This window comes from Apteryx mantelli, chromosome 1 (assembly GCF_036417845.1).
Source record: "Apteryx mantelli isolate bAptMan1 chromosome 1, bAptMan1.hap1, whole genome shotgun sequence".
In the NCBI taxonomy this organism is placed as follows: Eukaryota; Metazoa; Chordata; class Aves; order Apterygiformes; family Apterygidae; genus Apteryx; species Apteryx mantelli.
Genome location: NC_089978.1, coordinates 152827041 through 152848896, shown reverse-complemented (window position 1 = coordinate 152848896; position 21856 = coordinate 152827041). Strand labels below are relative to the sequence as shown.

The window sequence follows — 21856 nt, the reverse complement described above, 5'->3', positions numbered from 1 at the left end:
AGAGCATTGCTGAATGAAAGACCCCGCTGGATTCTGCAGATGCCATTTGATCACTAAGGAGTCTCTTAAGCAGATTTCTTTCCTAAGAGGTACAATAGCTCAGCCTCATTCAATTCCAGTAATCCTGAGTCTGGCCAACTTCTGAATACTTAGATGGTAGCATTTAATCATACAGTTCTCCATAGGGCTAGGTAGTATCCCATTTTGCAGATTGGAAAGCTGAAGCATAGTGAGACAAAGTGATTTCCCCACATTGCCGGACAGCGCATATAGCAAATCAAGAGATGGAATTTAAGACCTTATCCCTGAGGTCTCTCAGAGATCATCTCTAAGGGATGATAGATACATCAATATTCAGAAATGTGCCAACCTTCTGATCACTGAGAGTAGTGAGATGTTAGTGTGAAGATGTGAGCTGTAAAAGGTCTGGCAGCCTGAGTTAGAGATCAGAATTATTTCTATAAATGACCATTTGTAGATTCCCACCAATGCTGTGCTTATAGCTGACCTAGTAATTGTCTCATACATACTTAAATTGACACCAGGTTGCAGTCACCTTGACCACTATAGTGGGAGTACTATCGCTCATACCTACAGTAGTTAATAGTCTTTGTTTGGAACTGTAAATTTAGAAGATGATCCACCTTTCCCGTTGAGATTCATATGGTTAATAGTAAACACACAGGAAGAAATAAGGGGAGAAAAAGTGCACTCTGCAACCAGGCAGCTGAACTCCATGTCAGGAGTTGTACTGTCTGTACTAGAGAGGTAATCTATAACAGAACCCTTTTCTGTTCAATATAGATGCTACAAAAAACATTCTGCCACTGTCATTTTCTGCACTCAGTGGTGTGTAGATGGTAAATCTCATTCTGATCCTGTTGTGATGCTGTGCAGCTTCTCCACTTCAATAGCATAATTAGGAAAATTCAACTGTACCACCTAAGTTATGTTTGCATAACTTAAGTGGTACAGTTTTGCAGTAAAAGCCTCCAGCTGCAGTCAACAAGATATAGGTATGCATACACATGTGATGAACAGCTACATATTTGAAGAATGCTGATAAATTTCCAGGAAGGAGTTTGAATCAAAGAGAGATGCGAGGTTTCTAATGCTGATGGTATGGGAACATTGTTCAGTTGGGCACAGTCTATTATGGACTTACAGGATACTTCCATTTTAGACGAAGCATTTCCAGGTATTTGGTAGGATGCAATCTTAGCCAAGAACTTAATGTTTCTTAAATGTTAATACTTTGCTGTTATTGTTCTGAATAGGTGTATTTCTTTTTTCCCTCCACCTTCTGCCAAGCAGCCTAGGTATCTGTCTTGCGTCTCTCCTGGAGACATTTTTCAAGCAAATAGTAAGCTCACAATGTACTGTCTCATTATTGAAGGGGGTATTTTACATAATTTACCAATGACCTAATGCTATATCAACATATAACATACATACCTATCACCTGTGGCTCAGTCTTACAAAGTATGGCGTACTCTCACCTCCTACTAAAGAAAATGAAATGTGAGAGCACCCAACATATAGAGAAGTTCTATGTGATGGATTCCAGGAAGAGATACCACTTTCTGCAAAATGTTGATGGTTTCTTTGCTCTTGAGAAGCTAGTCTCAGCTTCTCCATTACTTATATGATAGGGCAGTAAAGAGGAGAAGCCCCAGTGCTCTGCTTTATCAGGAGGCAGGTCTATTTTTTAGGACTCATTTGTGCTGATGCTGGTTGGCACAGTCTTTATGCAATTTACAGGCATTGGGAATAGGTGGAGTACACTATACTCTGGTTATGTACTTTACCAGGCCACGATGGAAGTTTTTTGCCAGCTGGAAATTTCTTCATAACAGAATAGTATGAAGGGGCAAGCACCTGAATTATGTACCAGAAACTCTGGCATAGGGTACAAGGATCCACTTGTACTACCACCCTGGAAAGCTCTACTTACTCACTTTCCCATCTGATTAAAAAAAACACTGATAGTTAAGTACCATGTAGCTGAGGGTTTTTTATCACCATCAGTGATAATTAAAGGGAAATCAAGTCACCACTGTGCCTGTGCTGGTAATTTCTTATGGCAGTTTTTCAAAGTGATTTATAGTCATTGTGTGGAACACTTTATATAGGTAGTGACATTCTTTATATAAGAGAGGGGGTGTTAAGTCTTGTTTCTTGACCTAATTCCAACTTGGGTAGTTATGCTTTGTCTGCCCAATTTCTCCTCTGTGACTTGAGATAAATATGCTATTCTATCTTCTATCATGGTATTGTGTTCTCTTTAAACCATTGCTGTGTTTCACAGCAGAGGTATCAGTCTTTAACCAGTCAGTTACTTTTTTTTAGCTGTGTGGGATGAAATGTAGTTGCAAACATAATGAATAATTAGTATCATTTACAAACTAACTAGACAGTTCCACAAAGGTATTCAAAGGGAAACTGAATGATATGCTTGGGGAAAGTTTTGGGAACTTCTGGATTTCTGAAGAGAGGTGTTCACTCTCTTCCAACTACAAAATTTATTAATCCTCTGAGGAAGGATTTGATGAACTGTTTTCACAGAGGCAGATTTTGAGCTTGTTCTTTAATGAGTCTTCTTCAGTTAAGTTGCAGCTGAAGGAGCCCTGAGATAGAGTTCTGGATCGCCCCATTGACCATGGACAGTTGCCAAACAAGGACTTCAGTGACTGTACTTTTAGAGGAAAATGGATGATGTTCTATCCACAAAGAACTGATTATATTAGTGTTAGTCTCCTGCCTTGTCCTACTGAAGGTCTGAAATTCCTTTCCTGAGTTGTTATGAATCTTGAGTCAGATTTCCTCCCCTGAAGTGTGTCTCAGTGCCCATGTATGGAAGAATATTTCTTCTGTGATCACAACGAATGCTTAGGTTGCAAAGAAAAGAGCATTTTCCTAGAAGGAGAAAATAACATAGGAGACAATTTTTAAAAGCATTGAAACCAAAGGAACCTAGGCTGCTTTATGCCTTTAGGTACTTTTAAATCTGAAATTTACATTCATAAATTGCTTTAGTGCTCCTGAAAATGTTAACCACTGCCTGTTTCTTTAATGATACAATGTCTGTAGTGTTTATGAAATGTAAAGAAAAAGGGGGCTGTGGTATTTATGACACCATCATGTGAATGAGATTCTATTAGGGCCTCCAGCAACTTCCCAAATTTTTGAACTTCAAAGGAGTCGTCAAGATAAAATGGTGTTTGTATGTATGAGAGCTTTTAGAATGCATAAAATATCATATTATGCACTAGAGCTGCTCTATGCATAATACAGGTTCTGGTGCTAAAATGATAGTCTGCCTGCTTCATTTGCAGATACCTGCAGTAGTGTTAAAGCCAGACCTGTGCTCAAGATGTTCAATTTGCAGTCTGAAATTCTCCGAGTATTCAGTTGTGTAGGGGTCACATTTTGCCATGGAGGAGAGATTCCTCTTGAGAGAAAGGAAGTTTGTGGGAAAGCTTGAGAAAACACTTGACCAGATCAGAACATGATGGGCCTTGATAGGACTTTCCTCTAAGGGATACAGGTACTGCTCTGACTGTGGTAAACTAAAAATTACCACAGCATTGCCAGGAAAATATTGATATTTGCCCACAGTTGCCACCACAGGTTTCTCTCGGAGGTATGTGAACCCGTGTTACAGATGGGAAATAAATGTGATCAGATAACACATTGTAACAATGCTTAGCAAGCACTGACAATATTTACCCTGGCAGCAGACAGTCATACATACATGCAGGGGGTTAAAACAGAAGTTTAGAAGTCACTGGATGGACCCTTGTGGTCCTGCGAGTAAACTCCAGAAAGTGATAGTATGCAACTTGGAGTATTCAAAAAAATGCCAGTATGGCACATTGGTGTATCTCAGCCTACATTAATCTTTGCCTGTAAGGAAACAGGGAGAGAATCATGCAATCAAAGGAGAAGACACATCAGAAAGAACATACAGAAACACTTGCTGTGATTATGTGAAAACAAACCACAGGCTCTGTTTACAAACCTTTCCATCTGTTCCTTTGCCTAATCATTTCTGCTTTCCCTCTCTGTCTTCTAACTTTCCTTCGTCTTTCCAGATGCAGGACGCTATGGGCTATGAGTTACCATGGGTGTATTTTGTCAGTCTGGTCATCTTTGGATCCTTTTTCGTTCTAAATCTGGTTCTTGGTGTGTTGAGCGGGTAAGCCGACAGTTTTGGTGTCCTTTTTCCAATGCTACAGGGCAAGACTCCATAATAAGGGTTCTTCCCTGTCACCAGGATTCTTTCTGAGGGATTAAAAATCTAAATCCAAGAAAGTTTTCACATCAACTCTGAAATATTTTTACAAAATGTTCAAATTTTTCAAATAAAAATACAGGTAACAGAAGGAGTTATTCTCTAACAAAGAAATTCAGCCTGAGGGCATCCAAAATTGCTAATGCCAACCTTTCATAAATTTCCATAAAAAAGACTATTGAAAGCCTTACTGCTGGTGACTTGGGATCTCTTTGGCTGGAGCCTTGCAGTGCTCAGAAACTGAGCTTGTCTCACTAATTATCATTCCACTCTTCCAGGTCAATGATGCCATAGGAAGGGACTGGCCCTGGATCTATTTTGTTACACTAATCATCATAGGGTCATTTTTTGTTCTTAACTTGGTTCTCGGTGTGCTTAGCGGGTAAGCAGTACCAGGAAAATGTTTTATTATTGTTTATTTTTAAAAATTTGTATTTCTATTCCTACTCTCTGGTTACCAAAACAATGGGCAGTGGTGGGGTTATCTCAGGAACCTTTAATAGAAGGCCTGGGTTGTTGTTGTGCAAATGGCAAAATACAGCATTCCAAATGGCACGGAAGGAGTCTTTTGAGCAAATCAAAGGAATGCAAGACAACTCTTTGCCTTTAACATATTCCTCTACCTAAAACCTCTACCTGTGCTCTGTGGGAAGAGCACAACACTCTATATCCCCCATAAAACTGGCTATAGGTGAAGCATACTATTCACCATAGAAGGGGATTGCAGTAAAATCTCTAGTAGAGTCACAAGGACTGAAGGAAGAAAGAGAGCACATAAGGCAAATCCCTTCACATTTGTGGAATGAGATTCCTGCCAAATTATGTCTTCTCACATGAGAAGTTTTCACATTGCTTAATATCTCTAAAGCACAGTCTGATGGGAGACTGTTTTCCCTAGAGGGAGTCTTGGACATGTTTCTTCTTCAATAAGCACATCTTCTCTGTTGTGCAGATTACAAGCTTAGGCATGATACAGGGAGAAAAGATCATTTCCCTCTGACCTAAGGATGAACATAAAAGAAGGAGAATTGCTTCTAGTGTTTAAATGTCCCTAAGACATCTAGACATCTAGCTGTGTTTCAGTTCTGCAGTGTAATCCTCACTGCAAGGCATCACTTTGGTAGCTTTGGTTAAAAACAATTGATACTGTACCCAGTAGTTAAAAACTTTATTGTCCTTGGGGAGTGAGATAATTAGAAAAATCAAGCCAACAAACATTCCTTGCAAGATTTTTTTTAAAAAGTTCGCTTAGAATTAGGCTTCATTTGAGCATGACTGGGTGCTTAAAGCCATTTTATGTAGATGCATAAATATGGTATGAGGATTTTTATGCATCCTCTTTTTGTTTGTTCCTAACATCCTGCCTCCTCTAATGAGCTCCAAATGAATTTGGTCAGAGCCTTTATCTGTTGCCTGGATGGGCAGTCCTGAAGTCTCCTGTCTTTTGATCATAAGAGGGGACTTGATGCCTCACAGAAATTATATCCTCAGTACTTGGGCCAACAAAATAGGAAGGGCACTAGTAGGACCAGAGAAGATCCTCCACTGACCATCCTGCAAAGAGACACGTAATAGTGGATCTACAGGAGGTTTGCTATTGTCTTTGTTACTCTGTTGAAGGAGACATGCAGCTAAGACAGCTGCTGCAAAGAGAGGAGTGTCCAAGGAGTAAATTGAGAGGGAAAAAATCCCCAGAATGAAGTGTCAGGCAATAGTCTGTGTGGGATATCTGGAGAGTGATACTCGAGATACAATTTTAAAACATAAGCTCCTCCCTACTTCACGTGGATACTCTAATCAGCAGGTGAGGACATCAGCAGTAATGGAGGATGATGACCAGTCAAAAGTGGGTAAGCAATTTGTCATGTCAGAGATGCAATCAAGGACCATGTAAGACTGGTTAAAGATTATATAGTATCTGATTGGTTAAACAGTGCCCATGAGCCCAGCCTTGAGTGTCTACTGTTGAAACAGGGCTGATTCACTTTACCAGCTCTTGGATTTGTATCTGTACCTAACTGAAAATTGAATTTCCTCTCTCTTTCATTTTTCAACTCAAGAAAGTGTTTTGGGACATCGATCCCCCACCTTCTGAGATACTGCAGCTAGACTTCACCACAGCTAGTGGTGAGAGATGGAAATAGTCTGTAGGGGGAATTGAAATCAAACATGAAGTTCACCTTGTTTAAGCGGTGAGTCACTCTTCCTGGCTGTGTTCACAGTATTATGACAGCTGCACTGTTTCTGCAAAATTTTTCCCAACTAGAGAAAAGTAAAAAGAAACTTCAGAATCTGCATCCATGAAAAAACACAGAAATAATGGGAGAAATGTTCCAAAATTTCTCTGGGCTAAGTAAGCAGTTCTTAAACAATTAACTTTCTAAAGCAGTTCTAAATTTTGCTGAGTCGCAAAGTGTCTTTGCTTTGCAGATTCAGCTTTTTCTTACAGACTTGTCATTGCTATAAGTTTGTTCTGTATGGATGACCCACTGATTTGTTCTATATAGATCCAAAGCAGTATTCCTGGCCATCTTCATACCTCCATTCTGGGCATCTCTGATTTCTCCCCATGTATTTATTTCAGGAACTTCACCAAACATGTCTTGTAGGTAGATTTCATCAATGAGGGATAAGCTTAGGTTTTTTAATCACTTCTGAATATGTAAGTGTAATTAATTGTACTCACTAAGATGCTTTGATCACACCTAGACTTTTTGCATCTGCAAAATTAAATGCTGAGTTCTGCTCTGCCTAAAGATCACACCTGTAATTTGTTTTCCCTTAAGTATTTCACCCATTCATAGTCGTTTTGGTGAATTTAATAGTCACTTGCTAAACTAAATAGTATGAAAGAATATTCATGTGTAGAGCTGTAATCCTCTTTGTGTCTTGACTGAGCACAATATAAAATTCAAGTATTCCAAAGGAAATATCCAGTCAATAGACCGCAGAGTAGACCCCCTTAAGCATAGGCAAAAGGATTCGACATCATTGTTGTGAGTGAAGCCATTGTTAGAGGTCTCCAAAGATCAGAGATGTTTGTATCTGTGGTATCTGTTTCAGTCAATTAGTGAGGAAATTAATGGCAGTGTTACTCACATATCTTGCCTAGCAGTGATCCAAATCCCAGGACACAGGCCAAGCAAGCAGTTGCCTAGGGCAAATGGAGGGCAAGAGAACAGCTGTTTCTTTTGCTCTGAGAGGATGCTGGAAAACCCATTTGGCTGCTTCTGCTCCTCTTTCTGCCAAGGAAGAGGTCAGAGTGAGTGGGGGGCTAGCTATGGTTGTAGCTCCTCCTGGGAACAGCCGGAGCAGTATTTCTGACCTTTCTGGATTCTTCCCCAATCTTCTGTCCCCTCATCCAACCCATCCCATTCCTTGCTGTAGCTGTCAAGATGGATGAGGTTCGAAGCCATGCACTGTGCTTTCAGCAGTAAGCAAGATCTTTGAACTTCTAGAATTCTGTTTTGCTCACTTCCCACCACTTCTCAAAATGAGAGTAATCATAGAGAAATGAGATGCAGCCAAGAATTATCTATATTCCATCATCAGGATGGGCAAGAAAGTTTTCTTCTGGATCTACACAGGATACAGAGCTGTGTGTTTATATTTATGATCTTGACCTCTCCCTAACCTCACTAAGAAAACCTCTCTCCAGAATACTTTGCTTTTTGGTCTTGTTCCTATTGGCAGATGTATCTTAGAGTTTTCTGGGAGAAGAGAGGGAAAGTGAAGCAAACTGAATTCTAGTAAAAACAATTCAATTCACAATATCTTAAACTGTTGTTTTCCAGCCCACTGGAAAGAGACAGATTGCTTGGTAGCTCTGTAAGCCTCTGTCATCCTTACCTTGACATGATAGTGCAATCTTTTTTTGAGAAGGCCACCTCCAGACTCAAGACGGCACTTCCATCAGAAAGCTTATTTGGTCCTTGGCCTCCCTGCTGAAACTGCAAACAATGAGCATTTATTGCCAACTGTGATGGTGGCAGAGGTAATGTGCACACCTGCCTGCAATAGGAACTGGACTGAGGTCACCAACTCATTTCACACAGGATAGTAAATGACCATTCACTGGTAGCAGTTCTTGGTTGTTAACTACATTTGCCTGAATACAGGCTGGCATTCCACATGGGAGGTGTTTTGTATTGCATTAGCAATTTCCTGAGCCACCTGTTCTCAATGGTTTAATGTTAGTAGAGCACAGAAATTAAGATCATTTAAATAAGTTGTCTTCTTTGGAGAGTCATCTGAGATGTGGAATACCGTACATTGTACAAGGGAAGAGACATGCTAATGGGTATCATTTAGACCAGGGGATCGCAGTATTTTCAGCTGTGCCATTACAAAATTAGGTAATGAATTCACTCTTATGCAGACAGTCAGTGTAAAGACATGGTGCAGAAATCCCACTTTATTTTTGTCAGCTCTCCCACCCTGCCCAATCCCCTTTGAGAGAGACAGTAAATGGGGCCTGAAAAGACCCAAGTAGGTATGCAGCTTAAATGCATCTAATGTAAATGATCCACTTTAGTACACAGTAGGAATTTCACTTTCTGTGAGCTGGGCCATGCCATACTGTTTTTCACACTTTGGTGTCTCAAGTTGCCCCTTCAGGTAATGCCCATGTAAATATAAATAGTTCTCACTTGGGATTGAGGGCCCAGTCCCTTTTAAAATCAGACCTGTTTGTTATAGGTTCTAAAATATCATTTTAGAAGTCTACAACTGAAATATTGGGATGTAATTTATCAAATAGGGTTAATAATACATAGCCACGTTCAGTGATTTTTTTGGAGAGTTAATTCATTAATTTGGGTAAGGTGCTATGAGAGACCCAGAGGAAAGATGTTATTGAAGCAGAAAATATAAATTGGATTTTTCAAAAACCTTTCTTTTGTTTCAGTTTTTATGATTGTTGTTGTTTTTTTATATATTTTTTAAACAACAAATGGCCCCAAGCAAGAAAAAATTTGATTTTTCATTCTTGCCACATTTGCAATAGCTGTTTCTGTCTTGTGGCCAAGTTTGGTCCCAGGGCTGACTGTGATCTTTCTTCAGGCTTCAGAAGCCGGTGAATCACTTCTTCATTTCCACTTTAGTTATCACAGTTTTGTGGGACAGGCTTGAAACCTTAGCCATGTGATAGAGGTGAGGATTACACAGGCATCCTTTGTCACATATTGTGGCTTGAAATGAAGACCTATGCCTACTTTCATTCTTCTGCAGTGCTGGTGTCATGTCCTGCTCATAATATAGAAAGCCTGATTCAAAGCGTATGAAGTCAATGGAAATCTTTCAGTGGATTTTGGACCAAACAAGAGGGAAGTACTTTGCCCTCATTATTAGAAACTCATCTCCATGTCGGTTGCTTGAAGATACTTGTGTGGCACACATTAACATTTTTGGATAGGATTTTTATAGTCTTAGTGTTACTGTTGTCAAAGTACTGGTGGGTTTCCTATTACTTTTTGCAGGAGCAAGTGTAAGGCAAAGATTAGGGGGGTTTTGGAAACACCGCTCATTGCTGACGGTCACCAGCTAGGGTAATGGATGTTACATTGGAGAGAATGAGTTTACCTCTCATTTCTAGAAACAGTGGGCCGTATTATGTGCTGTGCATGCCTTGTGTAGCTATCAGCTTCAGCAGATACAGGACTTAATGCTTAAATGCTCTTGGTCCAGAACTCTTCACAATCGTTAAGCACACTTTTAAAAATACAAACATTAAAACCTGGTTTAGAACCACAGGAGAGTCTCTAAATGGAGGCAGATCAGCATTTCTAGAAAAGAAAGTAATCCAGTATATGAGTCTCTGACAGAGGAAGATACAGCCTACAGCCAAAAAAGAAGACAAAGTGGACACCCTGCATCATAACTAAGCAACATGAAATTCTTGTTCCTACACTTTCTGTTTAAGCCCATATTCCCAATAGTGGTCTTTCATCAAGCCACCAACCAGTTCACTTTCTGGTAGAATCTAGTATTGCTCATGTTTGTCTCCCCAGCTTGAGGTTTGAAAAATATATTTCATGTTGAGATAACAGGCCTGAATACTGAAAATCTGCAGTAAAATATTGAAGTCTGAATTTTAAAATATATTGTCCAGTACTGTGGGTGAAATTACCCATAATTAAATGTGTACAGAATTGTGGGTACCATTAATTACACTTGCAATTAGCCCAATTTACTTGTGATTACACCTGTAATCATAAGGTCAGATTGAGAACTGGCTAAAAATTAGAGCCACTGTCTCACTCTCCAGATGTCAGATTATTGTCAAACAGTTCATTGTTGAATTAAATTAATCATTATTCATATAGATATTTGCAGATAACAGTTGGAGTTGTAAAGAATATTAGGAAGTGAATGGTATTCTACATAAATGTTATATATGAATTTTGTTTGAATTATCAGTCAAATGTTGAGAATGATAGGATTTAAAAAAGGTACTTTAAGTGCTAGTAAAAATGTGGCCACTCCAGCTGTTTTACCTGTGTATCTAGCAAGAATACTCCATACGTGTGTGACTGAAAAAATAGAGAAAGTTGGTGGTGCTACATAGGAAGTGGAGTCTTTCTAGTGGAAATCCATCTAACCCATTGTTTTTCAATCTCTTCCTCTCTTTCTGCCCATATCCTGTCCCTCCCTCCCTCTTGCTAGGGAGTTTTCCAAAGAAAGAGAGAAGGCTAAGGCTCGTGGTGATTTCCAGAAATTGCGGGAAAAACAACAGCTAGAGGAGGATTTGAAGGGATACTTAGACTGGATAACACAAGCAGAAGATATTGATCCAGAAAATGAAGATGAAGGCATGGATGAGGAGAAGCCTCGAAACAGTAAGCAATTTTCTTCTGTCTCTCTTTCTTACTGTGCTTTTAGCAAGGGAGCTCGTGCCCATGTAATCTAGTGCTGAGACTGCTTATTAGACAGAACAAGTTCTTCCTGGGACTCTCACTATCCTGATGCATGAGGCCTGTATAATGCCTGTAGGAAACTGTGGGAGGGTGAAATACACACAAAATAATTGATATTGTTCTGCAGATCTCAGTTTCTTTTCTGTAATACTGACATTAGATGCTGATACTAAATAGAAAAAAGATTGATACTTGCTGTTAGAAGTCTGCTACTGGGATAAGTTTTAAAATATACATCTGTCTCTATTTATTTAATTGCAGTTCCGTGTTGCTGGCTGTTGACCCATGGTTAATTACTTTGAAAGCAAAGGTTTCTAGGCAAAGCAATACTACAATATGGGAGAAAGGCCAGATCAACCCTGTTGTACATTAAGCGGGCCATCTGTAACTCCATTGAAATCAGTGGAATTGCATTTGTTTTTGCCAGACTGGAATTAAGCTCTCAGAGATTTCTTGTAAGGGAATTATCTCTTATTTTTCTTTTCTGGAGTTGAGAAGATGTTTGTGCAAAGTGAGAATTGACCAACTATCTCTGCTAATTAGAAATACTGAAGGAGGAAGGGTTTGAAGAAAGCAGCAATTCCCTGCCTTCCTTGAATCTTCTTCCTCTTCCTCCTCTTTTACCAGCACAGGCTGTGTAACACCTAGCAATTATCATTACAGGTCATGCAGTCTGGAAATGTCAGAGTTGGAACCTTCAGACAGTTACAGTTAATAGCCACTGGCACTACTCTTAGTTTTCATTACTGAAATACGCATCATCCTGGTTTGATTCTGGAAGAGAAGACATGAAGCATTTCCCTAGAGAGTGCCCTTCCAACCAAATAAGCAAAATCCGTGGGATGATCTCATTAGAACCATGTATTCCATCAATAGGAAGACTGAACATTAAAAGTTGTGTCAGGAGAATCAAGTAAGATTTGTATCAGACACTTGTGATCTTTGGAGGGGAGTCAGCCCTACTCCATGTAGCTGCCCAAACACTTAAGTTCTTGTTTTAGAAAAAAAATGCAGGGTCTTTAATATCAAGTCATATTATCTTAGGTATCTGGATTTGAGGAAGTAACCAAGGTTACTAAGTACTCAGACTTTCCCCAAATCAGATTGGGGTTTTTTTTGTGTGAATAAGCCTACATAGGGCTTATAGCTTCATTTGAGCATATAGACTCAGTAATCGCTTGGTAATGAATTTACTATTCATGGCCAGAATTTGCTGGTCTGTGGCCTATAATAATCCACGAAAGGGTCTGGTGGTCTAATTTCAGTTTTTTGTAGACAGGACTCCATATTAAAAAAAACACCCCTGTAATGAGTTCTGATTGGTGTCCTTATATGAGGTCTGAGTGGGGAAGCCAAGGCCTGAAGTGACACACAACTTCACTGAAGTCACCAGGAGGCCTTCCCTTGACTTTAGTGGGAATTGGATCATGTTTATCACATCTGAACTGCCCTCTCCTCTTAGAGGCATGCCTGTCAAAGGAAGTGTAGCCATACTGACAAGGTAGTGTGGTGAAAACCTGCCTTGGCTACTGGCTGGTTTCAATTTTTGTTTTTAACATGAAAATAACGCTGCTTCAGTAAAAGAGTTTTGCAATAAGTCAGATGTAGCTTCATTGCAGTTGTCTTGGGAGGCAATCCAAGTTTGAGCTAACAAACTTCATTTGTAGGTGGTGATGTTTAGAACTGAACAATAATACATCTTCAGCTTGCTTTCACTTCTTCATATCCAGTTTAATAAGGTTGGTTTTGTAAAGCATGGTTTATAAGAATTAGTCCTGTTACGAATCACAGCTTCTCTAGAGTTTCTCTTGGTTGTCTGTTAATGACAGAATTACATGCTAGTAGCAAACTAACATGTTATCCATTTCTTTTCCAAACCATTAATTAATGCAGTGTCTTGGTGCCAAGTATCAGGTCCAAGGGCAATGGTTGTTAATCAATCCTTACTACAAAAAATACCATTCACTGTGACACTGTGGTTTTGGATCACTTCATCAGTTTTTGTTACGTGACAGACCAAGCTTGGGAACAGACGTCTGCCGTGCCTGGTGCTATAGAGTAGAATTGCACCTCTGTTGAGAAGAATCGCTCAGAATGTGAAGGAAGGCTGTGGACTGATGCTGGCCAGGTACTGGGGACAACAGTCATGCTAACAAAAGTCTCTGCAGAACAGAATAGCAGGGACCAAGCAAACAGATCACTCAATGACACATATTTTGCTGTTCCTCTGATATATATGCCCCTATCTAGAAGAGGCTGTTAATAGCAGTATTCTTTTTAGCATCTGTGGCCTGCATCTAAGAATGCCAAATTAATCTTTCTTCTGGCTTTGGTATACTATTCAGTGATTTACCTGGGCCTCCTTCCTGCCACAAGGTTTTTTGGCTATGGAAGTAAAGGGTCTCTATGCTGCCTTCCTCTGCTGGGTTAGTAAATAGCTTCTGGATCAAAATGGTAAACTGTTAGTGTCACTAAAGCACTGTTGCCTGTGCAAGCAGTAACCCCCTGCCCCACCCCAAAGCCCATAAGAATACTTGGATGCGTGCTGCACCCAGGAGAGTTGGGGAGTTTGCTTTCTGGCCTTTTGTATTTCATAAAGCATGATCCTTTTCTTTTCCAGTAGGCTGTTGTATTTACTTTTGCACAGTGATAGGTACCATATTGTTCAAGCCCTATGGTATTTTGTCACGCTATGAAGGTTCTCTAGCAACAACTGAGACAGTAACGTAATAAAAAAACATGTTTATTTCCTCACGCAAGTTCTTGGATTAGTAACATCCATTAAAATAATGCAATTACTAATTTAGAAAGGATAATCCAAAACCATCAATCACTAATTTAGAAAGGATAACCCAAAACCATCAATTATTGTGCTATTAATTGGAAGCACTGCTTATCCCTACTTGAAAGCTTTCTTGTTCACTCTCTTAGTGAGAGGACTCTCAACCTCGAGGAGTTACCTTAATCCAGCGTCCCAGGAAAAGGGGAGGGGGGGAATGAGAGGATGATCAGGTCCCGTTCCCATCCCTGCTCCAACTCTCCTAGCTCCCAAGGCTCTTTTTATACGGCTGGGGCTCTGGGCAAACACTGCTTTTGCTGACTTTTGCGAGTTTCACAATCACAGGACTGTTTGTTTGTCTGCTTGGGAGGACCCTGCTAGCACACCTCCGTATTGTTTCTTCCCTCCCTGGGGGTCCATGCAGATTCCAGGTGGCAGACTTCTTCAGTCTTGTTAATTCTTCTATTCCGCAGCCTTGTGCATATCAGTCCTTGCGCATATCGGTTGGTAGACTTCTTTAGTCCTGTTAACTCTTCACTCGCCCGTCATATTTCTTGATAGTTCTGAGTTTCAAACTTTATTCATGTGACAAGTGATGCTGTATTTTCAAAGCCAAATAGCTTGCAGGCACCCTATCCTAAAATGTAATACTCACTTCACTGGCTGACAAGCTTGTCTCCCATGTATGCTACCTAGGAAGAAAATGCTGGTATACTTATTGTATCTACCTATATACGCATCCTGTATGTCCTACTGCCTACAAACATACCTTCTACAGAGTCACGTCAAGCCACTTGGGTGCTGAGACCAGCATTTGCCTGATACCCACCAGAACAGAGCAGCTCTGAAAAGTCCTTTCTGCTCTCCTGAAGCTGAGTCACATTCCAGGTGTACTGCTCATGGGGCTTGGTGGATCTGCTAGAAAATTAGTTGAAAGAACACTGTGTAGCAAGATCAAACAGAGAAGTGGAGGCACTTTTCTTAATGGCATCAGCTTAAGACAATGCCATATAAAAAGTGCCATGAGTAAGTGATGGGGCGAGGGATTGTGTGTGTTATCTATTACGCTGAATGTTTTGGCATTCATGCCAGTGTTCAATCCCTAGCAGGGTTAGACCAAGGGAGGAAGATGGTATTAAATCTCTTCATCCAGACCATCTACAAGATAAGCTCCAACTATATGGGACAGATGGCACAGCAATTAAGACTCAATTGTAAATGCCCTCAGGAATCCCTTAGGCTTGATTCCCTCCAGCACATCTGAATCCCACCTGCTAGCTGTGCCAGGCTGCTTGGCATTGCGTTGCTGAGGCTCCACGTCCTGCTTCTCTTCTTGTGTTTAGTCCTCCCTGAAGGGATCAGATGTCTCTTCTGTTACTTCATAGTGGTTATCTCTTGAGTAAACTTTAATCCCTGGTATCCTTCAAACTCATTGCCTCCTGTCTTCAGTATAAGGTCCTGATCTTCACAGTGGAGTGTTACTGTCTCTTTCTAACACACTTTCTTCAGTGATGTATTTATTAACAATTTTGACTTCTAAAGTATCAGCACTGAGCCTTTCAAATAACCATTTACTGACGTGTATGAAGCAGATCAGACCTTCTACAGATGTTGTTGTTTTACTCGTTCAACAAATTTTAGGGGTTGCCTTTACATCAGTTACACATGCACTGACGCTCAGGAGCACCTGAGCACCAGCATGAACTCTGACAGTGACTCACACTATTACATCAAACAAATCACTTAAGGCTTTACTGCCTCAGTTTCCCTAGTGTTTTGGAGGTTATTTGGAGTTTTCTTTCATGAAGACCATCAGAAGAGTTCAGCAGCAAGTAACAAACATATATATATGTATTAAACCAGAGTCTCAGCAAATGTAAATCTGCAACTCTGAGATTGAGCAATTCATACCATCTGGCTCTGGCCCAAGTAGTCTACCTGAATTAAATCATCCCAAACACGGAGAACTTCTGTTTCTAGTCTCTTCTCTGTGCTTGGCTGGAGAGGCAGGTTTTGCTGTCTTCCTGCTCTGTAAGGAGAGCTGTCTGCCTGTCAGCATGGGAATTGCATTCTGTAAAACAGAACACAAGGCAGAAGTGAAGAGAAATTCACTTGCATCCCCATTTGGTCTGATTGCCTGTGCCGGTCCTTAGAAGTGCTGCTGGCCTTAGGGCATTATCAGTCCTATTTTGTGTGTGCCACTGCTTTCCTGAAGCTTTCAAACCAAGCTCTAAGTCTCAATGGGTGTTAACAGCATCTAAGGAAATGATCAACAAATCCAAGTACTACAACAGTGAGGACCTTGGTGGAGGAAAGGGTGAGCAAGGAAGGTAAATGTAGCCTGAGCTGGACAATCTGTGCAGACTTTAACTGATACTTCCCACTGAATAGGTCTTTGCATTCCTTTGAGGCAATTTAATTACCAGTGTCTCTCACATGCATTGAGGGGCATTCACAGAGCAAGTTGAATCCATCCCCTGTGTTCTGGGAAGTGGCAGCTTTTCTGTGTTGTTTGCAAACATGATTTCACCATTATGGCAGATATGAGATGGGAAATGTGAAGAGACTTCTGGGGGCTGTACGTGTTTACGGTTCTCTTCTATGCCCTTCCTCTGATGAGCCTTTTGCAAGGGAAGAAAATATTAATTTGACAGAGAGAGAAACGTGTCATGGCACGAAACAGATGCTGAGTCTCAAAATTACATGATAGGGAAGAGAATCCGCCCTCCTGTTACCACAGCAACTGGGAATTTGCCCGTTTTTTCTTCCTGATAGTGGTCTGGAATGCGTCTATATTGCTGTGGGCAGAAACAGGAAACCTCAATCCAAGCCAGATTCTCCTCCTATTGAAGGTAATGGGCAAAACTCCCATTGACTGCACTGGAGTCAGGAAAAAATTGTGAATGGCCAAGCAGAAGTAACTTGTCATTTCTAATGGCACAGATTTTGCCCTTCCTCTGTTTCAGTCCTGTTTGGTTGCTGCTGTTTGTAATGCAAGTACAACCCCATTGATGTTAGCAGAGTCCCTAAGTGTAACAGAGCCCGCTGGTTGGCCTGGTGTCTGATAACAAAGCCATTCTGTGATTCAAAAAAACACTTTTTTTTTTTAATTAAGTCATATCCTAGGCAGGTGCGTAAATTCTATGAAGAGCTGATGTGCAAGTAGTTTACCCTACAAAAATTTAAAGCCTAATCATACTCCAGGGCTCTCTTGTAATGGGACTGATGACTGTAGATAATGAGGTTTTCATGTAACACAACAGAAAAAGCAGTGGAAATCAATGTGTTGCCTATCAAAACTATCTAGGAATAGTTTAGAGAGTATATTAGATAGTGAAAGGTACAAGGGTTTTGATTGCACATGCAGATTTATGTCTCAATTAAACTGGGAATGCAGAGGTGCCCACATGAAGACAGAAAGTATAGAAATACAGGCAGGTTCTAAAACTTCTAAAAGTCTAAGCTGCTTAAAAAGAAACAAACTTCAATCTTCACTTTCCAAGCAATTTTTGTAGGACCTTAGTGATCTTTGGAAATGTTTGTTAATGTCTGAGTTCACTGTCCCTAATGAATCAACTGTGACGTAATCTTTAGGCAGACTGCACGTTTTGCCTTACACTTAAAACCAATATTTCTTGTGAACAGCAGCATGTTGTCATGACTAGGCCTTAATCCTGGGCAGAGAAGTATATTTAATCTCGGGTTTGTAAGGTTTGACTTCCCTAGGAGAAAACAGTTTTGAGAAAGGAAGGAAGTTTTCAGCTGCAAAAGTAAAACTTTTAGAAGAAATAGGACCTCTTGGACCATTAGAACTTTTGGAAAATCTGCATCTTCCAGGGAAGCGCTTTGTGCTTGTGAACATCAGGCCAGAAATAAGGACAACAGGAGAGTCAGTGGTTCAAAACAGGGAAAGAGAAGCATTTGAGAGCTCCAGAAGTAAAAGCCTCAGTGATTTTAACCCAGAGTTTTATTCCCAAGAGCTCCAATAGTAATTTGACTCTATTACATAACAGTGATAAAAAACATGACTACCTTTTTTTAAAAAGTTCATGTAAAAGTTTTTAGGATTTGTCTCTCCAGTTCCTGTTGACTTGACTTCCTTTTACAAAGTCAACTTTTACACCATACGTGGGCTCCACTGATTTCAGTGAGGGTATGTACGAAAAAAGTTCCATTGACTTTAGTGAAAGTTGTCACTAAATCTTGTGCAATCCTTTGGAAAAGTTAGTGGTTTGAAACAGTTGACTAGGGAGAGTTTTGTGTGCAGATCTAATCAGGATACCAAGATAAAAGAACACCAACTTTGTTAAAATTTTACATTTAGTAATTTCATATGTCAGCTTGCTCTGTGGCTTCCAAATCATGTGCTTAGTGTACTGACAAGGAAATAGATTATTACTTTCAGCCTGAAAAATGGTATGGTACTGCAGGATAATTTCTGAGACAGAAGTACATAACAGGATTTTCAGAGACCTGGTTAAAGGGTAAAATTTCAGGATCACCTAAAAAGCTGTTGGTCCAGTTTCTATGATGAAATTCAATGGGGAAATTGTGCAGCTAGGGAATTAACATGGAAGATTCCATGTGGAAAATGAGTATATATAGAAGATGCCTCTTTTAACTTCAGTCTTAACCATCACTTCCTTTTAAACTCATGTCTTCTGACTCTACAAGCAAAAAGGCAGTGTGCTAGGTTAATTTTTGTCTCTTGTTTAACCAGAATGCATTGAAGTAACTCTGTTGACAGCAATTCAACTCACCTTGATTCATTCTAGTTTCATCCTCTGCAGAGTCCAATTTTTTAAATGTGTACCTGGAAGGACATGGGCAGCCCATCCTTGACAGGAGAGTACAGCTTGATATTTTAGAGGATTTGGGCTATTGTTAAAAAAAATAAAAAGTCTAAGGTGCTCACATGGATTTTGAGGTCATCTAAGCAAAAGCTGTAAGAGGCACAGACTGGAAAATGAAACCCATATCAGTTTAGTTCCTGCAAAACCAGTTAGTGATTTGAGAATGGTATGAAACAACCTGGTTGCATTTTGCTTTTCATGCATAAATCCAAGGAAATAAAAGCCAGTGTTGTGAAATGATTTATTATCTGTCAAAACCTCATCTATAGACGAAGAAAGCACAGTGTCATCTACTTTTATCATTGTCCACTGATGTGGAAAATAATCATCTGGTAACTAAGAAAAGATGAGCTTTAGTGCCAACAATTGTAGGCATTTTGCAAGGGCATTGATAGGTGCTTCACAAGGAGTTTAGTAGCTGTGATAGATTCATTCTCTTTCACCTGGAGACAGAGGGACAAAAAAAGTGCTTCCTGGTGTTCACTGTACATACCCAATTCTTCTAGAGAAAAAATTCCATATACTCATTTGCAGGTTCCAAAACATGATTTGCTTGGGTAGGAGTGACAGCAGTTCCCAACTGTGTGCTGTGCCCGGTGCATGCACTAGCATTGTGCCTGGTGCATGCACAGTCCCGGTGGCATTTTTGTACCTTTTCATCTTTTGAAGTAGCTCATACACTACTCTTAATACAAATATCCATGTTGGAGTACAGTTACTCAAAGGCGTGTCAAAGTAAATTATGAGTCAGCTTTGTCTTTGCTTTGTGACACAGAGAGGCTCAGGTTGCAAAATGCCACATGGGTTTGTGCTACAGATGTCCAGCTGGAGTCTCTAATTAGCATGCTGCCTAGAAAGGGACATTGGTTCTCACATGGGGCTGAATCACTCCTGCAGTCCTTAGGCAAAAATCCTGCTGAAGGTGCTAGGCATTTTGCCTCGGTAAGGACTTGGGTCCTGATCTGTCTCATCTGAAGTCAATAACAAAACGCACAAGTGTCAGCTCTTGAGAATGTTGCCCGATCTGAGGTCTTGGTGCGCCAGAGGCTGCTTTATGCTCACACATGACTTCAGTATTGGGTAATTGTTGCCCTTTGAAGGGAGAGCATGAGATATCTGTGATCTGAAATTACTTACAGGACCAAATAGTCCTGATAGTAACATTTGCCCCAGTGCATAATTCCACTGTCTAAATGGAGTTGTATCCATCATGAATTTGACCCATTGTCTTTACTAGCATTTCACTTCAGGGAATGTGGGATTGGGCCCTGATAAGCTTTTATATTCTAAAGTGGAAAAATGACAGATAGAAGAATGAGAAGGCATAGTGACCCTCTATGGAGCTGCAGTAGCAGAGTACCTGGGGCAATTATGTTCAGCTCTGTAGGTGACAGATTAGCATGTTGCCATTTTAAAAAGTTCATGAAGTAACAAAAAAGATTGTTTTGGATGAAATACTTCCCTTTTTGCCCTGTGTTTCATTGATGTCAACAAGACTATGATGCCACCATTTGACTTTTTCCCCACTGGAGTAAAAATAAAAATAAAAATGAGAGTTTTCCCTACTGACTCTCTTTAGATCTTGCTTTCTTTTTTTCTTTTCAGTGAAAAAGCAGGGAAGCAGTAGGGCCTTTCCCCTTGATTGCTTGTCTTCCTCTCCCTTTCCAAGAGAAGAAAAGAGGAAACACTTATAAAGAAGGAGAAAATTAGTTTTCTCAGCAAAGTGAAATTAGAAAGTTTGGGTTCTAAATTATGCTTAGAAATATTTCACCTACAACATCTATTCTTTAAGATATGTATGCAAGTTAATATTTGGGGAGGGAGAAAATTTTTCTGGTTCTTACATGGAGAAAATGTTCTGTTTTGTCTCGTTTAGAGAAAAAGGCACAGAAAGGTTTAATGACTTTTTCAAGATCACCCTCCCCCTCAATGTCAGAGCCCAAATAGTCTCTCACACCATTGTTCTGCCTTCTAAACCAGAATTTTGACCTCAGATTGTATCAAATAAAGTATTTACAGGTTTTATCAGGATGTTTTTGAACTATTTTCCTTCTTTGGGAATTCACTGTATTTCTTAATCACTTTAATAGATACAGCTTTCTTGTTCCCCTGAATGTATGGAGGATTCACTCTGTCAGGTAATCAACAGGTTGGTTTGTAATTAGTAATATAATTTAACAACCCAGCTTTAACCAAAGAGCAATATTTAGCTTCATCATTACATAAATTTCACAACTTCCTAGTTTCTCCTTCTCCCTTTCTGGCTGAAAGGAAGCTTTGATCATAGAACAAAATGCAAGCAACCATTTGAACACATCCTTCCCCTTCTCTCCCTGGTGATAGTTACTGCCAAGGGTAGGTAAATCCTATCCAACTAAATGACATGTAGAAGCAGTTTAGCTCAAGCCTGCCTTTTACATTAAAGCACTGTATGGAGAAAAGGAATTGTTTCCTTTGTTTGAATGGAGAGCGAGAGAAGAAGAGCTGCTGGTAGTCAGAAAGCCTCAGGACGAAGCTATGGCAGATGTTACAGTATATAACTCTGAAGTATTTGTTCCAGCATGGTGTGAGAAGGCCTGGTCTTGTTTGGTGAAGCAGAAAAAGCATTTTTTAGAAAGTAGAGCAGAGTAACTCACTTATTTGGGAGAGGTGGGCCAAATTCAGACATGTGTCTGACTCCAGCAGCCAGCTTCTTGAGTGAGTGCTGGTGAACAGAGAAGGCTCAGAGGTAATTAACTAACCCTGAAAGAGTCACCACATGAGCATCTATCAAATCGTCTTTGCCACTGCTGCTCCTGTTGTGTGGAGGAAGGGAGGGCAGTGTGGAGAGCAAACTCCAAAGCTGTGCTAATTTCTGCCTGCAGTCTCAGTTCTTCTTCTTATCCCCTTACAGCCATCAAAAGCTACCTAAATTAGGTAAGCCTCTAGGCTGCTATAGTTCATGCTTGGGGAAAAGCTCTGCCTGTAAGATCCTCTGTGACTGAAATAGTTGAGTGGTGATCTACGTGCACTCTGC

General features: G+C 40.2%; 1 protein-coding gene across 1 annotated transcript in view; it reads left to right on the top strand.

Annotated features, from left to right (window-relative positions):
• The window catches only part of CACNA1C (calcium voltage-gated channel subunit alpha1 C), a 500936-nt gene that overhangs the window by 339463 nt on the left and 139617 nt on the right, over positions 1 to 21856 (top strand). Inside the window, exons 8-9 of the mRNA XM_013947219.2 lie at positions 4573 to 4676; positions 10958 to 11130. Of these exons, the coding sequence (XP_013802673.1) occupies positions 4573 to 4676; positions 10958 to 11130 (277 nt within the window). The remainder of the gene's footprint in view (positions 1 to 4572; positions 4677 to 10957; positions 11131 to 21856) is intronic.